A 19123-nucleotide genomic window follows, 5' to 3' on the forward strand; every position below is an offset into this window, starting at 1 on the left:
AACTCACTTTGTAGACCAGGCTGGCCTCGAACTCAGAAATCCGCCTGCCTCTGCCTCCCGAGTGCTGGGATTAAAGGCGTGCGCCACCACGCCCGGCACTCAAGCCTGAAGTTTATCCAGTGCTCAGACCCCAAAAGACCCCTAGACATGCCCTCCGGGTACAGTCTGAGTCTACTAGGTCTTGCCTTCTATTCTGTAGCTAGTCACAATGAGACAAGCAACCGGGCTTAGCCAGTGCCATCCTCAGAGGCTGCTCTCCATGGCCCCTCCATGGCAGCCTGCTGTGGGCTCCTTCTGCCACGTGCTGCCTGGTACATCAAACCGTACCACATAAGGCTAACTTCTGGGAGGCGGCCAGCACACAGGTGGCTTTGCAAGCCTGCAGATTTTTTGTGGTTGGGCTGAGACAGGGTCTCTTGTAGCCCAGGCTGGCTTGCAACTATGTATAGCTGAGGATAACCTTGAACTCCTGATGCCCCTGCTCCCGATTCCTGAGTGTTGGGGTTCTAGGCACGTGCCGCCCTACTATCTTTACACTGTGTTGGGACCAGGATGCCATGCACGCTTAACAAAAACTCTACCAACTGAGCCACGTTCACACCCGAAACCGGTAGATTTTTACAGTGGAATCTGTGAGGCTGGCCCATGAGGATGGTGGATCCCTTTGGAACTGTAATGCAGTAGCCGAGAGCTCCCCTGAGACAGACTTGTTCAGAGCCCTGTCCATCTTCATCAGCACATGGTGGACAGAACAAGTCCTGCCTCACATTGCCCTGTGGCTGTGGGTTGAACTCAGGCAAACCTTCATGGGTTATCTGCGGCCAACTTGCCCACCCTGACACCCTCCTCCAGCTGGCCCTTGCTCTGGGGGTGGGAGGGACCTCTCAGTATTTCACACGTGCTCAAGCCTCTTACCTGTTTGATGTGCTCGCTCTCAGTCCGTGTGCCTGGCTCCTGTGTACTGCAGACTTAACTGCAGGCTCAGCTGTCCCCTTCCAGGATAAGATGCTCCGATCCTTCCCCCTCTCACCACATCCTCTGCCCGGGCGTACACCCTGTACCACTGTTATGTGTTTCTGTGTCTTGTCTGTGGCCTCTTGCCATCAAGCCTAGGAAGGCAGGAGCCTTGTGTCCTCCTTGTAGGGAGCAGCTCAAGTCAAGGCAGGATGCCCAACAAGAGCCTAGTGATGGTGCCCATGGTGTGTGAGTGGATGGCAGAATCAGACAGGGGTTGTGGGGGGGCCCTGGGGGAAGGGGAGCTGAAGCAGGCTGGATGGATAGACAGAGGGGTGGGGCTGGTGAGAGCAGATTCATCAGGGCTGGGGGCAGGGAGACAAGGAGAGGGGTTGCAAGTGGCTGGAGAAGGCTTAGAGAGAAGCCCAGACAAGATGGAACTGGTAACTGGTGGGGCTTGGCAATGTAGGGAGGGGCTAGGAGGAGCCAAGGCTTGGACAGGGTGCAGGCTGTGGGGTCTTGTAGGATGATGGGCCAGTATGGACCAGGTGCTGTGGGTGGGGGGCCCGGGACAGTAGGAGGATGGAGCGGAGAGGACCCAGTGAGGAAGGGCTGGTGGATGGGGTGGAGTGGGGTGGAGCAAGGGTGGTAGAGCATCAGAGGGTGGCGCGGGTGATAGAGGCTTCAGGAATGTTGATGTGCCACTGCCTCCCTCCAGGCACGGCAGGGGTGATGATCTCTCTGAGTCGAATCCTCACTAAGCTGCTGCTCCCGGACGAGCGGGCCAGCACCATCATCTTCTTCCTGGTGTCTGCGGGCTTGGAGCTCCTGTGCTTCCTGCTGCACCTGCTGGTGCGGCGCAGCCGTTTTGTGCTCTACTATACCACTCGGCCCCGTGACAGCCGCCCCGTCCGGGCAGGCTACCGAGTGCACCATGATGTCGCATCCGGAGACATCCACTTTGTAAGTGTCGTGGCCTGGCCTGGCCTCCTTCTCCCACACAGGCGCCTGAAGAGTTCCTCGTCGGCCCTGTTATTGATCCCTCAGTCTCGAGCTGCAGGTTTGTTTCTGTACCCTGAGAAATTCCATTCTGTGGATCACCTTCCATGACACCCTGTTGGGACAGTAGGAAGTGAGGGCTTTCCAGCCTATGGCCAGGGAGAAGAGCCCGGGATCTGTGGTAAATTAACAGAACCTCAAAAGTAGGATTAATGGAAGCCAGGGGACTCCTATAATGAGCCCCCTTCCATTACAGCTCAGGAGTTGCCTCTGTGAGGACCCGAACATAGATCATTACTTCGTTTTTTTTCCTTTTTAAATATTTTTTATTAGGTATTTTCCTCATTTACATTTCCAATGCTATCCCAAAAGTCCCCCATACCCTCCCCCCCCATCCCTCTTCCCACCTACTCCCACTTTTTGGCCCTGGCGTTCCCCTGTACTGGGGCATATAAAGTTTGCATGACCAATGGGCCTCTCTTCCCAGTGATGGCCGACTAGGCCATCTTTTGATACATATGCAGCTAGAGACAAAAGCTCCGGGGTACTGGTTAGTTCATATTGTTGTTCCACCTATAGGGTTGTAGTTCCCTTCAGCTCCTTGGGTACTTTCTCTAGCTCCTCCATTGGGGGCCCAGATCATTACTTCTTACTACCAACTCCTTGGATTAGCCGATCTGCAGTTCTGCAGTTCTGGAAAGCTAGAGCGCCATCTGGTGGTCACATTCTGCATTACCCTTCCACCCAGCTCCAGCCCAGGTTCCAGGGCTGTGTGACTTAAGGCTCTGTGACTTAAGGCTGGGCGGAGGGAAGCAGGGCAGGTAAATAGTATCCCTTGATAAGGAAGTGCATACAGCAAGTGCTAACTTAATGTCTAGATGACTGTGGCTCCACCATTTGCTCTGGGTATCTGACCCATGACTCCCATCATTCTTTGACACACAGGAGCACCAAACTCCAGCCCTGTCCAGCAGCAGGTCCCCGAAGGAGAGCCCGGCTCACGAGGTGACCCACAGTAACAGTGGAGTCTACATGCGTTTTGATGTGCCCCGGCCACGAGTCAAACGAAGCTGGCCCACCTTCAGAGGTAACTGTGATACTGTGGAGTCCGGTGGCGTCCGTGGCTGTCACCCGGGCTGAGACAGCAGGGGCCCCATGAGCGCCAGCCTCTAACATTCCTCACTCCCCTCCCCCCAAGCCCTGCTGTTGCACCGATACGTCGTGGCGCGGGTCATCTGGGCCGACATGCTGTCCATTGCGGTAACCTACTTCATTACACTGTGCCTGTTTCCGGGCCTGGAGTCCGAGATCCGCCACTGCGTGCTGGGGGAATGGCTACCCATCCTGGTCATGGCCGTGTTCAACCTGTCAGACTTTGTGGGCAAGGTGAGCCACAGGGTGGCTTTGGGGAACCCTAGGAAGGCTCTGGTATTTCAGGCTGAGGGTACGGGTGGGAAGAATGGTAGCTGTGAGTGTCACCATCTCTAACACTGTCCTATGGAGTATGGCCCCTGCCTGGTCTCTTTGGTATCAACTGTGCTTCAGGCTAGAATCAGCCCTGATTCTCCTGCCCCACAGTCACTCGTGGATCTGTCTGAGGATGACACAGGCACAGGCTGCCAGCTGGGCAGCACATCTGTCACACAAGTAGGTAGGGCACTCCAGTGGCACCCTAGCCATGCTGCAGCTCATGTCTCTTTGCAGACAGCTTGCTGAATACTGTGGAGTATGCAGAGTGGGACCCAGGACCTTGGCCTTGTGGGGCAAGCATTCTACCACTGAGCTACACTACAAGCCCTTCACCAGGAGTGCTCTAGAATCCCCCAGTGAGGGGCTGGGGCGTGGCTCAGTGGTAGATCACCTGCCTAGAATCCCCAGTGAGGGGCTGGGATGTGGGTCAGTGGTAGAGCCCCTGCCTAGAATCCTTTAGGGAAGTATTGGGAGGGACCAGAGGCATAGCTCACCATTAGAGTGTTTGTCTAGCATATTCCAGGTTTCACCTTCTATCACCAGTACTGTAAAGGGGGCAGGTTATGAGATGGTGCGGCCCTTGTGAGGTAAGCTGGACCCAGTCAAGGTTGTCAGGCACAGGGTGTAACTGGAGGGCCTGGCTGGCAGAGAGACGGGCTCATGGCTGGGTGGGTAATCCCAGACTCCCTGCTCTCTGCAGATCCTGGCAGCCCTGCCTGTGGACTGGCGGGGCACTCACCTGCTCGCCTGCTCTTGCCTGCGTGTGGTCTTCATCCCCCTCTTCATCCTGTGTGTGTACCCCAGTGGCATGCCCGCCCTCCGCCACCCTGCCTGGCCCTGTGTCTTCTCGCTGCTAATGGGCATCAGCAATGGCTACTTTGGCAGTGTGCCCATGATCCTGGCAGCTGGAAAAGTGAGCCCCAAGCAGCGGGAACTGGCAGGTAAGACCCATGGGACCCACGTACGTAAGGGCTTGAGCCTGTACACCTAGCGCTCTCCTAAGCAGCGGGACATGATGCTGCCCACATTTGCGGGGTTACAGTTCTGAGATAGAGATGGCCAATAAACCGAGGCAACAGACAGATGTGTTATGTCTCACGGTTGTAAGTCCTAGGGGCTATTAGTCTGAGAAGTTAGGGCAGATGCAAGGACTGGGGAGCCATGATGTAAAGAGAACAATCTTGCAAGATTTTTCTGAGAAGATGGCTTTTGAGCAAAATCCTGGAGGAAGAAATGAGGAAGACAGATACAGGAAGCTGTAAGGAATGGCATCTAAGCAGAGGGAGCCATGTGTGCAAAAGTCCTGAGACATGGCCCAGTGGTAGAGCACCTGCCTAGAATCCCCCAGTGAGGGGCTAGGGGCGTGGCTCAGTGGTAGAGCATTTGCCTAGAATCCCCCAGTGAGGGGCTGGGGGCGTGGCTCAGTGGTAGAGCATTTGCCTAGAATCCCCCAGGGAGGGGCTGGGGGCGTGGCTCAGTGGTAGAGCATTTGCCTAGAATCCCCCAGGGAGGGGCTGAGGGCGTGGCTCAGTGGTAGAGCCCCTGCCTAGAATCCCCCAGTGAGGGGCTGGGGTGTGGCTCAGTGGTAGAGCACAGTCTCACAGTCTATGGAGCCCTGGCAACTGTCACCACAGTGCACACGTGAGAAGCCATGGCCACAGAGATTGTCTAGCACAGTGCAGCCTCAGCCCCTCTAACTCAACCCACTCTCGTCCACAGGAAACACCATGACTGTGTCCTACATGTCGGGGCTGACCCTGGGCTCTGCCGTGGCCTACTGCACCTACAGCCTCACCCGAGATGCCCACGGCAGCTGCTTTCAAACAGCCACCGCCGCCGCCAATGACTCCATCCCTGTCGGTCCCTGAGCCGGGCCCACCCGATCCTGCCCCCTGCCCAGGAAGAGCTGCCTGGGCCAGTTACCCCAAGGCCTGAGGACCCTCCCACCCCTGCCTCAGTGCCTGCGGGGTCCTGGCCACCTCCTAAGCCACTAACGCCACCTTGCCACCTTGTCCCAGTTGCCCAAAACAGCTGGAACTTGTCTTCACCGCCCAGGGCACTGCCTCCCCGTGTCCTTGTTTGGTCAGATACCTGCCCTTCACCCTCTGTGTCCAGAGGCCCAGCATCTGTCACACATCATGGTGGCTCAGCATCTGTCACACATCATGGGGGCGCTTATTGAGTCTCAGAGCCACTCGGAATGACTGGCCACAGTCTGAGCTGACTCCCTTCAGTGTGACCCCACTGTGTGGTCCCATGGTCTTCGATGTGGTTTTCATTTACTGGTCAGGGGGGCACCTCCCTGTATTAGAAATCTTGGAGGAAAGTCCCCAACTCCATTCCGTCCCTTTCTCGTTCTTAGACACTTCTTCACAACCCTCCCCCTGCCCCCACACACATAAAGCATCAAGTCTGGAAAACTCATTCCTAGGTCTACGCAGGCCTCCTGTAGTCATAGCAACAGAGATGACCTAGGTGCACCCACCTTAGGTGGAGAAATTCCCCATGCACCCTCCCCCCCCCCCTTAGAGCACAGGCTAAGGGCCACGGCTAACAGGGACGTCCCATTTCTTTCCTGTTCCATTCAACTTATTCATCATGCAGGGACAGCTGAGGTCCACTTGTGACCTAGGCTGCCCCACTCCTGTCCACTGAGAGTCAAGTGATGACATGACACACTTGAAACCCTGGCAAGTGGCTGCAAGGTGAGGATTGGACTCGTGGGTGCCACGATCGGCTGGAGGACCTCCTGCCAAAGAGAGCTTTTGCTGAGCCGGGACACTTGCCTCTCCACACACTGTGGCCCCAGCTGTGACCACCCTGTACCAGTCCCTGCTGTGTCCTGTCTACCTGTGTGTTCTCTGACTACCGCACTGGCCATTAAAGATGGCAGAGACTGCCCACCGCTGTCCTGAGGACGTGTTTGTGGGGGGAGGCCTGGGAAGTGAGCCACCGGGTAGGGTGGGGAGATTAAAATGGGGTCCTGATGGGGTGTCTTCCCCACAATGCTGACACACTTGTGGTCCCACCTGTCCTGAGCTAGCTGTTTTTAGAACTGATGATTGCCTAGTGCTGAGCGCCTGGGGCTTGCACTGGCCTTAGCAACCGCTGCCCCTGCGAGGACAGGAAAATATATGGATTTCTGCATCTGGCTCACAGGAAGAGCTCAAAACGGGGAGTGTACTGGTCCTGGCTCTACCCACTCTGGGTCTGGGAGGCAGGCTGCTCAAAGCCAGTAATGAATTCTTCCCAGTTACAGTTCCCAGTTCTGGTGACAATTTAGACCTCTTCTCTTCTCTTCTCTTCTCTTCTCTTCTCTTCTCTTCTCTTCTCTTCTCTTCTCTTCTCTTCTCTTCTCTTCTCTCTCTTCTCTCTCTCTCTCTCTCTGTGTGCACACGCGCGTGCATGTCTGGTGACAATTTAGAGACATATTCTCTCTCTCCCTCCCTGTGTGGTGTTGCTGTGTGTGTGCATGTGTGTGCGGTGTGCGCTTGTGTGCACAGAAGCAAGAAGACAACCAATGTCCATTATTACTACACCATCTTGTCTCACCTAACCTGCTCCCCAACATTTAGGTTAGACTGGCTGGCCAGTGAGCCCCTAGAATCCACCTGTTACCAGCCCCGCTAGCCATACTAATTTCTAGAAGAGAGTTCTGTGGATTCAAACTCAGTCCTCCTGCTTGTATAGCTAATGCTGTTACTCACTGAGCCGCCTCCCCAGGTCCAGGTCCAGAGGCCTCCTTTCCCTGTTCTGCATCTCCAAAGAATGGAATTGGAAAATGGGGACTTGAAAGTCCTGTAGCCTCAGAGACTTGCTATGCAACCCTTGAGGGTCCCAGACCAAGGCTGTGGTAATACCACAGGTGGACGCTAGATGGCAACAGTGCGATTCTTCCCACTCACCACCTGCTTCCTTGCAACCTCTAGCCCCGCCTTCCCACGTTACCACTAGTTGCCACCCCCCACCCTGTCTATCCGTGCAGATTTACACTTCTGGCTGGCCAGTCCTCCAATCTAGCTTCCACAGGCCCCAGAACTATTCCCCACCCAGACACGGGTGTGTGACCCTGACCCTTCCGCATGTGGGCTGGACCCCTATGTTTGCCTGGATGTGGAGGCCAGCGGGCATCCTGAGGTGTCAACCCTCACGCACTACCCACTCTGTGACAGGTTTTCACTGACCTGGGGCTTGCTGTTTGGCTGGACTGGCATACTCAGCACTGGGCTCCCGGGGGGGGGGGGGGCGCAGGGCACAGCCATGCCTGCTTGCTTGCGTTTTATGGTTATGGGACTCAGGCAGGCATCTTCCTAAACACCTGTAGCTCTGAGAAGGTTTTAGATTTATGTGTTTTGCCTGCATGTATGTATGCACCACATGAAGCCTGGTCAGAAGAGGGCGTCAGATCCTTAGAATTAGAGTTACGTATGGTTGTGGGCTGCCGTGTGGGTACTGGGTACTGAACTCAGTTCTTCTGCAAGGGCAACAGGCACTCCTAACTCCGGCGCCATCGTCTCTCCAGGCCCTTGCTCTTGAATTTTAAACAAGACAGATCACCTTGGCTTCGAGAACTTCCTGAAATGCTGGACCAAACTCATCTCTGTGCCCAGTAGAGCAGCTGTGCCCTCTAGTTTGCCGCCCCCTCCCCGGCACGTGGGGCTCCTGTCACTGACAACCAGTGTTGTGTGGTTCCAGCCTCCCTCCATCTTTGGGCGCTCCAGAACAGGAGCCCCGCCTGGATCCTCTACACCAATTCTACCATTCATTCCAGGACCCCAAAATAAGTCACTCCGAAGACATAGTATTTTTCCAATTAAATTTTTTTCTTTTCTCTTTTTCTTTCCTTTTTTTTTTTTTATGAAAAAAGATCACACAGAATTTGCCAACAAACAAAATTCCAAAAGAAACTTTAAAAAAAAAATCAGGAAACAGTAATTACCCCCCACCCCCAAAAGAAAAGAAAAAACAAAACCGAAATCTGGCTTTTCCTTCCTTCAAGATTGTCTGCTCAAAGCCTCCGGGGACCCCACTGGGGTCTGGCAGGCACAGGGGGGCTGGTTAAGTGCTTCGGGCTGAGCTGGGGGCTGGGCTCGGGCCCCCTCTTTCTATTTCCATCTCTCATCCATTTGGGGGCACATACAGTACACATGGGCAGGGGTGAGGGTACAGGGGAGTGGGGGGAGGCATGAAGCCGGTGCTAGACATTCACGATCTAACAGGAAATAAAAAATAATATTCTGCACGTCAGAATGTGTTTTTTTTTTATAATTTCATAGCTATTTTTCACAGTTTTAAAAAGTTTATATATATATTTATATATATTTATCTTTATATATATAATTAAAAAGTTGACTCCATTTAAAGGTGTATGATACAGGGGCAGGCTACAGTAAACTGTACAGGTAACCTTTCGGATCCTCCTGGTGGAGGGGCCGGGCGGGCCGTGCCGGGCGTGGGCGCGGATTTCAGCACCATTGGGGATTTCTGTAGTGTAAGGGTCTGGGCTGGGGGGCCCAAGGGGTATGGTGACGCTCCTGGGCTGCCCTCCCTGCCTTGTTCCCCAATTCCAGGCTGTCCTGAGAGGGTGGAGGCCGGGCATGCGGACGCCCGGATTCCCCGGGTGATTGGTGAGGCTGGCTGGCGTTGGGGCCCCCCTGGCCCATGGTAGGAGGTCTTGGATGGGCTCCGTGCTGGGTGTGGCTGAACTCTACACCAAACACCAGTTTGGGTCCTTGGAACTCTCCCTTACCCCATCCACAGAATCAAAGAGTCTACACAGGCCCAGAGCTCAGAGGGCAGCCTCATCGAGTGCAGACAAAGTGCCGGAGGGAAGTCCTCCTCGCTGAGGTGACCCTGAGGGGACAGCAGAGCCGGACCCTGATAGCTGAGGTTGGGGGGAAATCTCAGCATGAGGGCACCAGGGGATGACCAGAAAGGGTCTGGAAATGTGTGCACATGTGTGCACACACGTGCATGCATACGGGCACACACATGTACACACTCACACTTGCCTGGGGCGTCCACCTGGCCACATGCACACGCCCACAAGCACACTGGCATGCACACAACACACGTGGTCCCGCGCCATGGCAGTGGTGGGGAGGGGGGGGTCTCTGTGGGCCCCGCTGGGTGGGCGGCGCTCAGCAGAGCACAGGCACGCCGTCCGTGGAGAAGATCATGCCTGTGGTGGGCTCATAGGTGCCCGCGAGGTAGTAGAGGCCCTCGCTGTCCTGGTATTTCTTGGTCTTCAGCATCTGTTCGTACTGCTCCAGGCCCACCACCAGGCACTTGTGGGACACTGTCTGCACATCATTCTCATCCACGTGGGAGGACTGGTACAGGGCACGCTGTGGGGACACAGTGGGTGTTAGGGACTGGAGGGAACCCTCCTGGATCAGGGAGACCCTGGGATGCCCTAAGGGCAGAGACCTGGAGACAGAGACAGAGCGATAGAGAGACAGATGGGAACAAAGAGGGACAAGCAACAGATGGAGAGACAATGACAGAGACCAAGAGAGATGAAGAGATGGAGGGAAACAGGTAGCAAGGGGACACAGGATGACATAATGCCATCCCCGTTGTGTTCAGAGCCCCAGAAGCCTTGTAGCAGCAGACGGGTGTGGTAGTCCGCCTGAAATCTCAGCCTTGGACCACAGAGACAGGACCTTTGGAGCAAGCTGGCTAGTAAGACCAGCTGTATCAGTGAGCTCTGGGTTTGGTGTCAGGAAGTCTCCCAATGGTGACAGTGAACCTCTACCCACATCCGCATGCACACTCGCCACCACAGGTACCAAAGTGTGTGTGTGTGTGTGTGTGTGTGTGTGTGTGTGTGTGTGTACACAGGAAAGAAAAGTGAGAGACACAACAGAAGAAGAGACAAACAGATATACCTGCAAATGCCAGAGCAAGACACAGAAAGGAAAGGGGCACTAGGAGATGAGGAGACACCAGGACAAAGGCAGATTCAGTGAGCAGATGGGACAGAGACACAGACTCCAGCAGCCCAGAGCCACAGATGAGAGAGAGGGGTGGGGGAGGCAGGGAGGGAGGGAGAGAGGAAGGGAGGCCAGGAGGGACAGAGCAGAAAGCTTGAGGCCCACCCCATCTGGACGGAGCTTGCCCTCAGTCAGCACCAAGAGCCCACCGCTGCTTCTCACCTCCATGAAGTCCTTCCTCTGGCTGGAGGCCCGCAGGACTGCAGGGAGGCTATGCCCCGACTTCTGGTCCCAGTGCTGGGGGGAGGGAGGGATGAGAGGAAGTCTTAGCCTTGTTTTCCTCCCATCTGAGATTCCAGGCCCACTGTACAAACTCCCTTCCCACCGGTAGGGCCACTGTTCCCAGCATGCCCAGCCACAAATGGTGTAATGGTTTTTTTTTTTGTTTGTTTGTTTTTAAGATTTATTTGTTATATGAAAGTACACTGTAGCTGTTTTCAGACACCCCAGAAGAGGGCATCAGATCCCATTACAGATGGTTGTGAGCCACCATATGGTTGCTGGGAATTGAACTCAGGACCTTCGGGAGAACAGTCAGTGCTCTTAACCGCTGAGCCATCTCTCCAACCCGGTGTAATGGTTTTAAATTGCCAATTTGATTCTACCTAGACTTATCTGGGAAGAGTCTCAATCAGGCACTTAGTAGGGCTGGGTTGTTGGTACATCTCATGGGGATTATATTGATTTTGTTAATTAAGACCTAGTCCACTGTGGGCGGTTCTATTCCCTGCACAGGGAACCTTGGACTACAGGAGTAGAGGAAGCAAGCTGAGCACTAAGCATGAACGTGTTCGTTCTCTCTGCTCCTGACTGTCAACAGTCAAGCTGCCTCATGCTCCTGCCACTGTGACTCCCCACAAAGCTGATCTATCTATCTGTCTGTCTATCTATAACAAAGAACTGTCAGCTAAAAGAAAATCCTTACTCCTGCTTTCCGGCAGGGTATTTTATCACGTCAACAGAAATGAAACACCATGGGTCTACCTTTACACACCAGGGTCTCTTTCAGTTCCCACCAGGGACACTCACCTGGCCCTCATGGAACTGCTTGCCCGGGCTGGTCTCCTCTGGATGGTAGAACCACTTGACACGAACCACCATATTGTTGCCCCAGGACTCCCACATGCTCTGGATCCGGCCAATATAGGGCAGGTTGGGGCGGCCGGCTGACAGGAAGACTGCACAGTCGCCGATTCGGATCATCTCCTTGCCTCGGACGATGGCCTTGTAGAAGAGCTTGCGAGCCTTGCCTTTCATGCCTCGCCGCTGTGGGACGTGAAAAATCACAGCTAGAGTCCAGCACTGTGCCCAAAGCCACAGAGCCAAAGGCAAGGCACCCCACCAGGCAGTCTGGGCAGATCTGGATCCCCGATCCCTGGACCTGAGTCACCTGCCATGAACCCTTGGGGTCTGCATGGAAGGGGTGCCTTAGCCTCAGCTTGGAAGCGTTCCCGCCTACCCCTGAGTTGACACTTAAGGTGCTACTGCGGGAGTGGAACACAGTTTAGAGCTAGTGTCTGACAAGAGTTAACAAGTAACAGGAGGTGCGGTCTTAAAAGGAGCTATCAGGCCTCTGCTCTTTGCTCTCTATCTCTTGCCAGTCAAGAATAGCTTCTGCAGCGTGTGCTCCTGTATTAGCTGAGCCCTCTCGCGGGCGCGATGGAGCAGGAACCAGCACATGGTAGGTGGAGACAATGAGCCAAAACCAACCTTTCCTTTTCACAAGCTGATCATCTCAAGTAGTTTCTCCTAGCAACAAGGGGGAGTGTACGTGTTTGTGTACACGTACACATGCATATATGAACATGCAGGTTACATGTATGTGGCAGGCAGAGGGATCTTCCTTTATTCTCTCCATCCACCCATTGTGTGTGTCTTTGTGCGTGTGCATCTGAGTGTGCAGATGCCCACAGAGGCAGGAGAAAGGAGAAAGGTTTCAGAGCCTTTGCAACTAAAGTTACCGGCCTTGGTGAGCCACCAATGTAGGTGCTGGGATTCAAACCCTGGCTCAGTGCTTTAGTAATTTCTGAGCCATTTCTCCAGCCCTTTGGGCCTTCTTTCTTTCTTGGAGACAGAGCCTCATGATGTAGCCCTGGCTGTCCTGGAAACTCACTATGTAGACCAGGCTGGCCTCGAACTCACAGAGGTAAGCCTGCTTCTGCCTGCTGAATGCTGGAATTAAGGACACATGCCACAGGCTCTCTCACTGAGCCTGGAATTCCTCAATATGCCACTGAAAAGGGGCGGGGGGGGGTAAAGAAAAAGCCCTTGACTCTGAGATTACTGAATCCCCACCTCTCCAGCCTCACTGAACTTAGGAGCTGATGACACACATGAGCCAGGGTGTCCGCAAACACTGAGGGAGGCCACCAGGTACCCCCAAACTGTCCCTATTAATCCCCAACTCCTATCTCTGCTGAAGTAGCACAACTGGGCAGAAAAGGGGTTCCAACCGCTAGGGACACCCGACAGAGCTGGACACACAGCCTGGGGGCGCTGGCCTAGGCACAGGGAGGCTAAGAGCAAGTCCAGGATGGGCCTGTGAATAGGGAAACCCTACATGTGAGCCTGGCTACTAAAGCTCAATTACTGACTATTCCCAGAGCCTCTGGTGTAGGTCTTGGCTACCCAGGATGGAGTTACTGAGAAGAGGTGAGGAAGCGGTAGGGCGGGACTTGTGAGGTCAGTAGGTCATTAAGGAACACCCTCAAGGGAGTTCAAGGCCTAGGACGCCCCCCTTTTTCTTTGCTGCCTGCTGGACCTGCTATGAGCAGTTTATTCCTGGATGGCTTCCTCACTAGGACACCCAGCACTTCACAGGAGACTAGAGCAATGGTGTCTAGGACTGGTGCTGGGCTCACGCAGCACGCAGGGAGCCCTGGCTTCCATCCTCAGGATGTCACCACGAGGACATGGTAGTACGTGGCTGTAACCCCAGTATGCAGGAGGATCAGGCACTCAAGTTCGTCCTCAGCTATACAGAGAGAATGTTGTTACTGTGAGGGAGGGGAACCTGGGCAACACACTGGGCTCTGAATCTCTCCACCCACAGGCATGGGTGGACATGGAAGCTTCCAGAATAGCTCCTGGCAATACCCTCACTGGAAGTGTATCCATGAGTACCTTGTCCCATGTATACTGCATGTATGTGTGGGTGGACACGTATGACTGTATTCCTGTGTAGTCCTATGTCATGGGTTCACATCCCTGTGCTTCATTTATAATCACTTTCCTCACTGCTACCCACATACCTGATAGATTAAACAAAAAAAAAAAAAAGAAGAAAGACTTTGTTTTGTTGTTATTTTGAGACAGGGTTTCTCTGCGTAGCCCTGACTGTCCTAGAATTGGCTCTGTAGACCAGGCTGGCCTCCAACTCAGAGATCCACCTGCCTCTGCCTCCCTCTCAAGTGCTGGGATTACAGGCGTGCACCACTGCCTTTCCTAGCAAGAAAACTTTAAAAAAAGGAGGGATGATGTATTTTGGCTCATGGTCTCCAAAGGTCTACTTCAGGGTTATTTGATACGACGTGCTTGGGTAAAACTGCTGGCCAGGAGAGAATGTGGCAGCTGTTCACGTCTCAGTTGACCAGGAAGACAGGAAGTGGTCAGCAATAACAACCGCATCCTCGGGACCCACCCTGCCAGGGTTCCACTTTCCACAAGTTTCTACAACTTCCAACATGGCGCCACTACCGTGGATGGAGTATTCCAAACATGGCAGTGTGTGGTTGGTGGGAGTCAGCACTGTTCAATTCATTATCGCACCCGTGCATGCACGTGTGTGCCTGAATGTGCATCCGTGTGAACACTTGGTGCCAGGATGCACGAGCAGGTGTGTGCACATGTACCTTTGGCATATGTAGGTTGATAGATGATGAGAGTGGGTTGGGGGTGTGCTTAGAACTGGCTTCTGGAGGACCATTCCCAACTGTCAGGGAAGAGTTATGACCCCCAGTCTGCCACACAGAGGCTGCTTGCTTAGAGTCTACACAGGGTGCGAGCCGGGGGAAAGGTGTTCACTCTGGTCATTTGCTGCTTCAGGGTTCGGAACTTGAGGTTCAAAGGCAGGGTGATATGACAAGCAGGCTGGCTGCTGAGGGGTTTGGAAAGCCCTCTTTCTCTGGCTTGAGCATCATAGGAGAGCCTGTGTGGGTCTCTGCAGGGTTCACACTCAGCTTCAAAATGAAGGCTGTGAAATATGAGAGCAGGGCCACTCTGTACAGGACGTGGAACTCTGGGTTAAAGTGAATTTTGGAACCCAGGGTGCTCCTTCTGGAACTCAGGTCCCCCTCACCCCATGATTCCCTTCTAGGAACTTTACCTGGGTGGGCTTGCCAAACCACTTCCAAAGCTGCCGGGCAGGTAAGAAGGCTGCGATCTTAGGCCTGTTCTCCACAGACGGCAGCCGCTGCCGCTTGGCCAGCTCCTTGGTGGTAGGCAGGTGTACGCCTTCTCTCTTCTTGGGTCGGCTCTTGGCCCCAGCCCCAGCCTGGGTCTTGGGCTGAAGAGTCTGCTGGGGCTGGGGTGGGGGCTGGGGCGGTGGCTGGGTAGTGGTGGGTGCCTTCTTGCCTGGGGAGTGGGCAGAGGAGCGTGCCTTGCTAGGTGGCTTGGATACCTTCGTGGGGAGCGCTGGCTGGGTAGAGGGACCAGCGGCGGGTGCAGGGGCTGCTTCGTCATCTGAGCTGCAAGAAGAGTCCTCGTCTGTGGTGGAAGAGGAAGAGGAGGAAGAGGAGGAAGAGGAAGAAGAGGAGGAAGAGGATGAAGAGGAGGAAGAGGAGGAGGAAGAGGAGGAAGAAGAAGAGGAGGAAGAAGAGGAGGAGGAAGAGGAGGAGGAGGCAGGAGAAGAGGCCCTGGAGCTCGCAGCACTGCAGGTCCGGCCCCCTGCACCCCGGCCATCCTCCCTGTTCTTCTCAGCATCCTCCTCGCCTTCTGTCTCTGAACCGCTGCTGCTGCTGCTACTGCTGCTGCTGCTGCTGCTGCTGCTGCTGCTACTGCTACTGCTGCTGCTGCTGCTGCTGCTGGAAGTGGTCTCTGACTCCTCTGCCCCATCTTGTTCAGCCTGGGCCTTGTCTGGGTTTTTGGAGCTGCCAGGATCTTCTAAAGGAAGACCTGGCCCGGGCTCCTGAGTGAGGTCTCCATCCAGACCCTTGGGCCAGGTGGCCTTGGGCTCACTGCTGCCAACAGCTGGTGAGTAGCTGCCCAGGCTGAGCAACCCTGTGGACTCCGGCCAACCCCCCGGCCCTGGATCTTCCCGCAGGAGGAGGGCCTCTTTGGCCTTCTTGCTTTTGGGAGACATGACCCCCTCATGGTCCAGTTTGACAAGCAGTTCGTCATCTTCCCCTGGCCTCCGGGGACCTTTGGCACCGGACCCTTCAGCGGCCCGAGCCTTCTTGGGTTTGGGGCGAGTGGCAGGCATGGTGACAGGCATGGTGACGAGTGGGGCTGTAGTGGGGGTTGGAAGCTCCCCAAAGGGCTCAGGAGTTGCGCAGCTAGAGAAGGTGGGTGGTACGGGGCTGGGCTGTGCAGAGATTGAGCGTGCTTTGGGGGCTCGGGCCCGCTTGTCCACTGGTTCTGGGGTACTCTTCTTAGAATTTGGAGTGCTGATGGGTTCCAGGGCCAAGGGAGCACTGGAGACCTCAGTGGTGGCAGCCCCTTCCTCCAGGACAACAGCTCTGTCTGATGGAGAGATCACAACTGGAGGTCAGGGGTGGAGAACACTGGGAGAAAGGTAGACTTCCTACTGGATGCATGAGGATCTAGTTAGGAGGGCCCGGTGGAAACCTCCGTAGGACCTGGGGCAAGGTCCCTTCCTGTGGAAGCCCCTGGGGTCCTTCAAATGTTCTCCAACTCCTTTAATCATGAAGTGCGCCATAGGAAACTACTCAGTAGCACAGAATTATCCTAAGTCATGTGCGGGAAGCCCCAAGCCCCAGCATCCAATTCCCACCGTGGTTTCATCCTCACACCTCCTAAGTCCGGGAAAACTCACCAGCCTTGGCTTTGGTGCTAGGTTTCCGTCCTCGTCCTCGAGCCTTGCCCCCTGTAGCCTCCTGAGGCCCTGTGGCAGCCCCTTCTTTGACTTCCCCCGTGTCTTTACTGGTCTTCCTGCTACGGCGTTTTGCACTGGGCACTAGGAGTGCTGGGGAGGGCTCAGCACCTACAGGACAGAGGGACAGTGTCTCAGGTGTTACTGACCCAGGCTTCTTGCTTATAGGTGGGATAACCTGAAGCTAACACCTGTTAGGGAGCTCAGAGGTAGAGCCCCTGCCTAGAATCCCCCAGTGAGGGACTCGGGATGTGGCTCAGTGGTAGAGCCCCTGCCTAGAATCCACCAGTGAGGGGCTGGGGCGTGGCTCAGTGGTAGAGCCCCTGCCTAGAATCCCTCAGTGAGGGGCTGGGGGCGTGCCTCAGTGGTAGAGCCCCTGCCTAGAATCCCCCAGTGAGGGGCTGGGGCGTGCCTCAGTGGTAGAGCCCCTGCCTAGAATCCCCCAGTGAGGGGCTGGGGTGTGGCTCAGTGGTAGAGCCCCTGCCTAGAATCCCCCAGTGAGGGGCTGGGGTGTGGCTTAGTGGTAAAGCTCTTATCTAACTCGTACAAAGAAGAGAAGAAACAAAGAAGAAAACCAAATGCCACCCTGAGGCCAGAGATGTGTGGAGGGAACCTTGACAACACTGTGCAGGCAAGTATGTGCTGCTAGGTAGCCAGGCAAGGGCCTAGGTATGTGGACCCCAGCTGGGCTTTTCAGGGACCCCTCCCTCTTGTCCCCCACGGCATAGGTTCCTCACTCACATTGGATTTTATAGTCAGGTGGCAAGAGGCGGATGTGTGAGAGGGGAATCCTGCCTGTGTCTCCGTCATCAAACTCCACGGTGATCAGGTCTCCGTCGTCTTCCAGGTCCAGCAGCCCTGAGGAGAAGGGCAGGTCAGGGAGACTCCTGGGACTACAGCCTGTGTCACCGAGGCACAGCCCTCGAGGACTTGGGGTGTATACATAGGTATGCAAGTGTGGGAGTAAAGAGCCTCACCAGTCAAGGATGGAGAGTCGGCTCTCTCATTTCTGGCTCTGTTTCTTACACTCCAGGGCTACAGATGAATGACCATCTACATCTCTGGGTCTCCTCATCCACAAGTCCCAAAGCCACTATGAAAAGCCTTACCAACTACATAAGCTCTGAGTGTCACAGACAGGGAGTGAGGCACAGGTCTACATTCTAGAACATTCCATAGAAGCAGAGTCACAGTTGATGGTGGTTCTGAGTTGAACCTCATGCGTGTCGGACAAGCATTCTACCAACCAGCCACATCCTAGGCACTGTTCTTACTTTTATCTGTTGAGACAGGGCCTCACTTGAAGTTGTCCAGGCTGGCCTTGAACTAACTCTATAGCCCAAGGAGGCCTTGACCTTGTGATCCTCCTGCCTCAACCTCCTGAGTACCTGACCAAGTCTGGATAACTTTGGCTTTACTCTTCTGAAGGGAGACAAAGTCAATCAGGGTAAGGTCAAAGCCAACGATACAGGAGACCCCAATACCTACTGAAGGAATCCATACAAGCAGGATGAATAGAAAGATCTGAGCAGCTCTAGACCAAGAGGTACTGGGTATATCCAGATACTAAACATGGGGACACACCAGCCCGTCCTAATATGCAAACGCTAATGCCAAATCCTCAAAGACACGGGTCCTGTGGCTCTGCCCAGTTGAGGAGAAAGGACCTATCCATGCCAGTATTGGGGAAGCCCCAAGCAGACGCTTCGCCCCCCCCCCCCCCCACCAGCACGCAGAGCTCCAGACTGGCTCTTCAATCTCTCTCTTCACCAAGGATCAACAAAGATGCCTGGGCAACCTCTAATTAGAAGAAGAGGAGGGGACACAGAAGGCGAAAAGCAGCCGAAGAAATCCAAACAAACGAACAAAAGGCCCCGTGTGAGAGTCTTCAAAAATCTGATGTGCTGACGGAGCAAAGATTTCCTTGAAAATTAACCCTCAAGGGAGAGGAGAAAGCCAAGCCGAGAGTATTGGTGCAAGCCTATAATCCCAGCACTCAGAGCCTGAGGCCGGAGGATGACAAGTTTGAAGACAGGCCTGGTAGGCAGACGTGCTTGCTGAAAAGCCTGAAGTCATGAGCTACAGCCCCAGGACCCAGTCCAGCAAACCGTCCCCTGACCTCCACATGAACGCCTGACATGTACAGACCTGTACTTCCTGTGCACGCACACACTGTGAACTGCAGAACTAGAGACCATGAAGCAGATTAAAATGATTCAAAAGAGAGAGAGAGAGAAACAAAATGAGCCTCTCACAAAAATTAACCAATTACTGGCTTGGGTTATTTATTTATTTTTTTTTTTTTGGTTTTACGAGACAGGGTTTCTCTGTGTAGCCCTGGTTATCCTGGAACTCACTCTGTAGACCAGGCTGGGACAAAGCAGGTTTTAGATGAAGAAAAGCTTAATCCCAGGCATGGTGGTGCACATGTGGTCGCAGCATTACAGGACACAGAGCCATGCAGATCTCTGAGTTCAAGGTCAATCTTCAGAACAAGTTCCAGGAAAGTCACACTTAGGCAGTGAGGGAGTCGGGAAACAGAAAACTGGTAATAGAATGAGGGGGTCGGGGGGGGGGGCGGCACGTTCTAGCCCCAGAAAGCAGCAGAACTTGGTAGCTTTGGTCATGTGTCTCTGGCTTTGTAGTCAAGAAGAGA

General features: G+C 54.5%; 2 protein-coding genes across 10 annotated transcripts in view; one reads left to right on the forward strand and one right to left on the reverse strand.

The window, feature by feature from the left end:
• Slc29a4 (solute carrier family 29 member 4) overlaps positions 1-5972 on the forward strand; it is a 29495-nt gene extending 23523 nt beyond the window's left edge. For both annotated transcript variants that reach the window (XM_029477758.1, XM_021163774.2), the window contains exons 7-11: positions 1673-1917; positions 2899-3040; positions 3152-3339; positions 4124-4364; positions 5143-5972. In XM_029477758.1, the coding sequence (XP_029333618.1) occupies positions 1673-1917; positions 2899-3040; positions 3152-3339; positions 4124-4364; positions 5143-5291 (965 nt within the window). In that variant the 3' untranslated portion in view covers positions 5292-5972. The remainder of the gene's footprint in view (positions 1-1672; positions 1918-2898; positions 3041-3151; positions 3340-4123; positions 4365-5142) is intronic.
• Positions 5973-8350: 2378 nt separating this feature from the next.
• Positions 8351-19123, reverse strand: part of Tnrc18 (trinucleotide repeat containing 18) — a 93972-nt gene continuing 83199 nt past the window's right edge. For all 8 annotated transcript variants that reach the window (XM_021161707.2, XM_021161706.2, XM_029477004.1 and 5 more), the window contains 6 exons: positions 17209-17325; positions 16411-16578; positions 14743-16097; positions 11448-11684; positions 10581-10655; positions 8351-9770 (listed from right to left, as the gene is read on the reverse strand). In XM_021161707.2, coding sequence (XP_021017366.1) covers positions 9564-9770; positions 10581-10655; positions 11448-11684; positions 14743-16097; positions 16411-16578; positions 17209-17325 — 2159 coding nt within the window. In that variant the 3' untranslated portion in view covers positions 8351-9563. The remainder of the gene's footprint in view (positions 9771-10580; positions 10656-11447; positions 11685-14742; positions 16098-16410; positions 16579-17208; positions 17326-19123) is intronic.

Source organism: Mus caroli, chromosome 5, assembly GCF_900094665.2.
Source record: "Mus caroli chromosome 5, CAROLI_EIJ_v1.1, whole genome shotgun sequence".
NCBI lineage: Eukaryota > Metazoa > Chordata > Mammalia > Rodentia > Muridae > Mus > Mus caroli.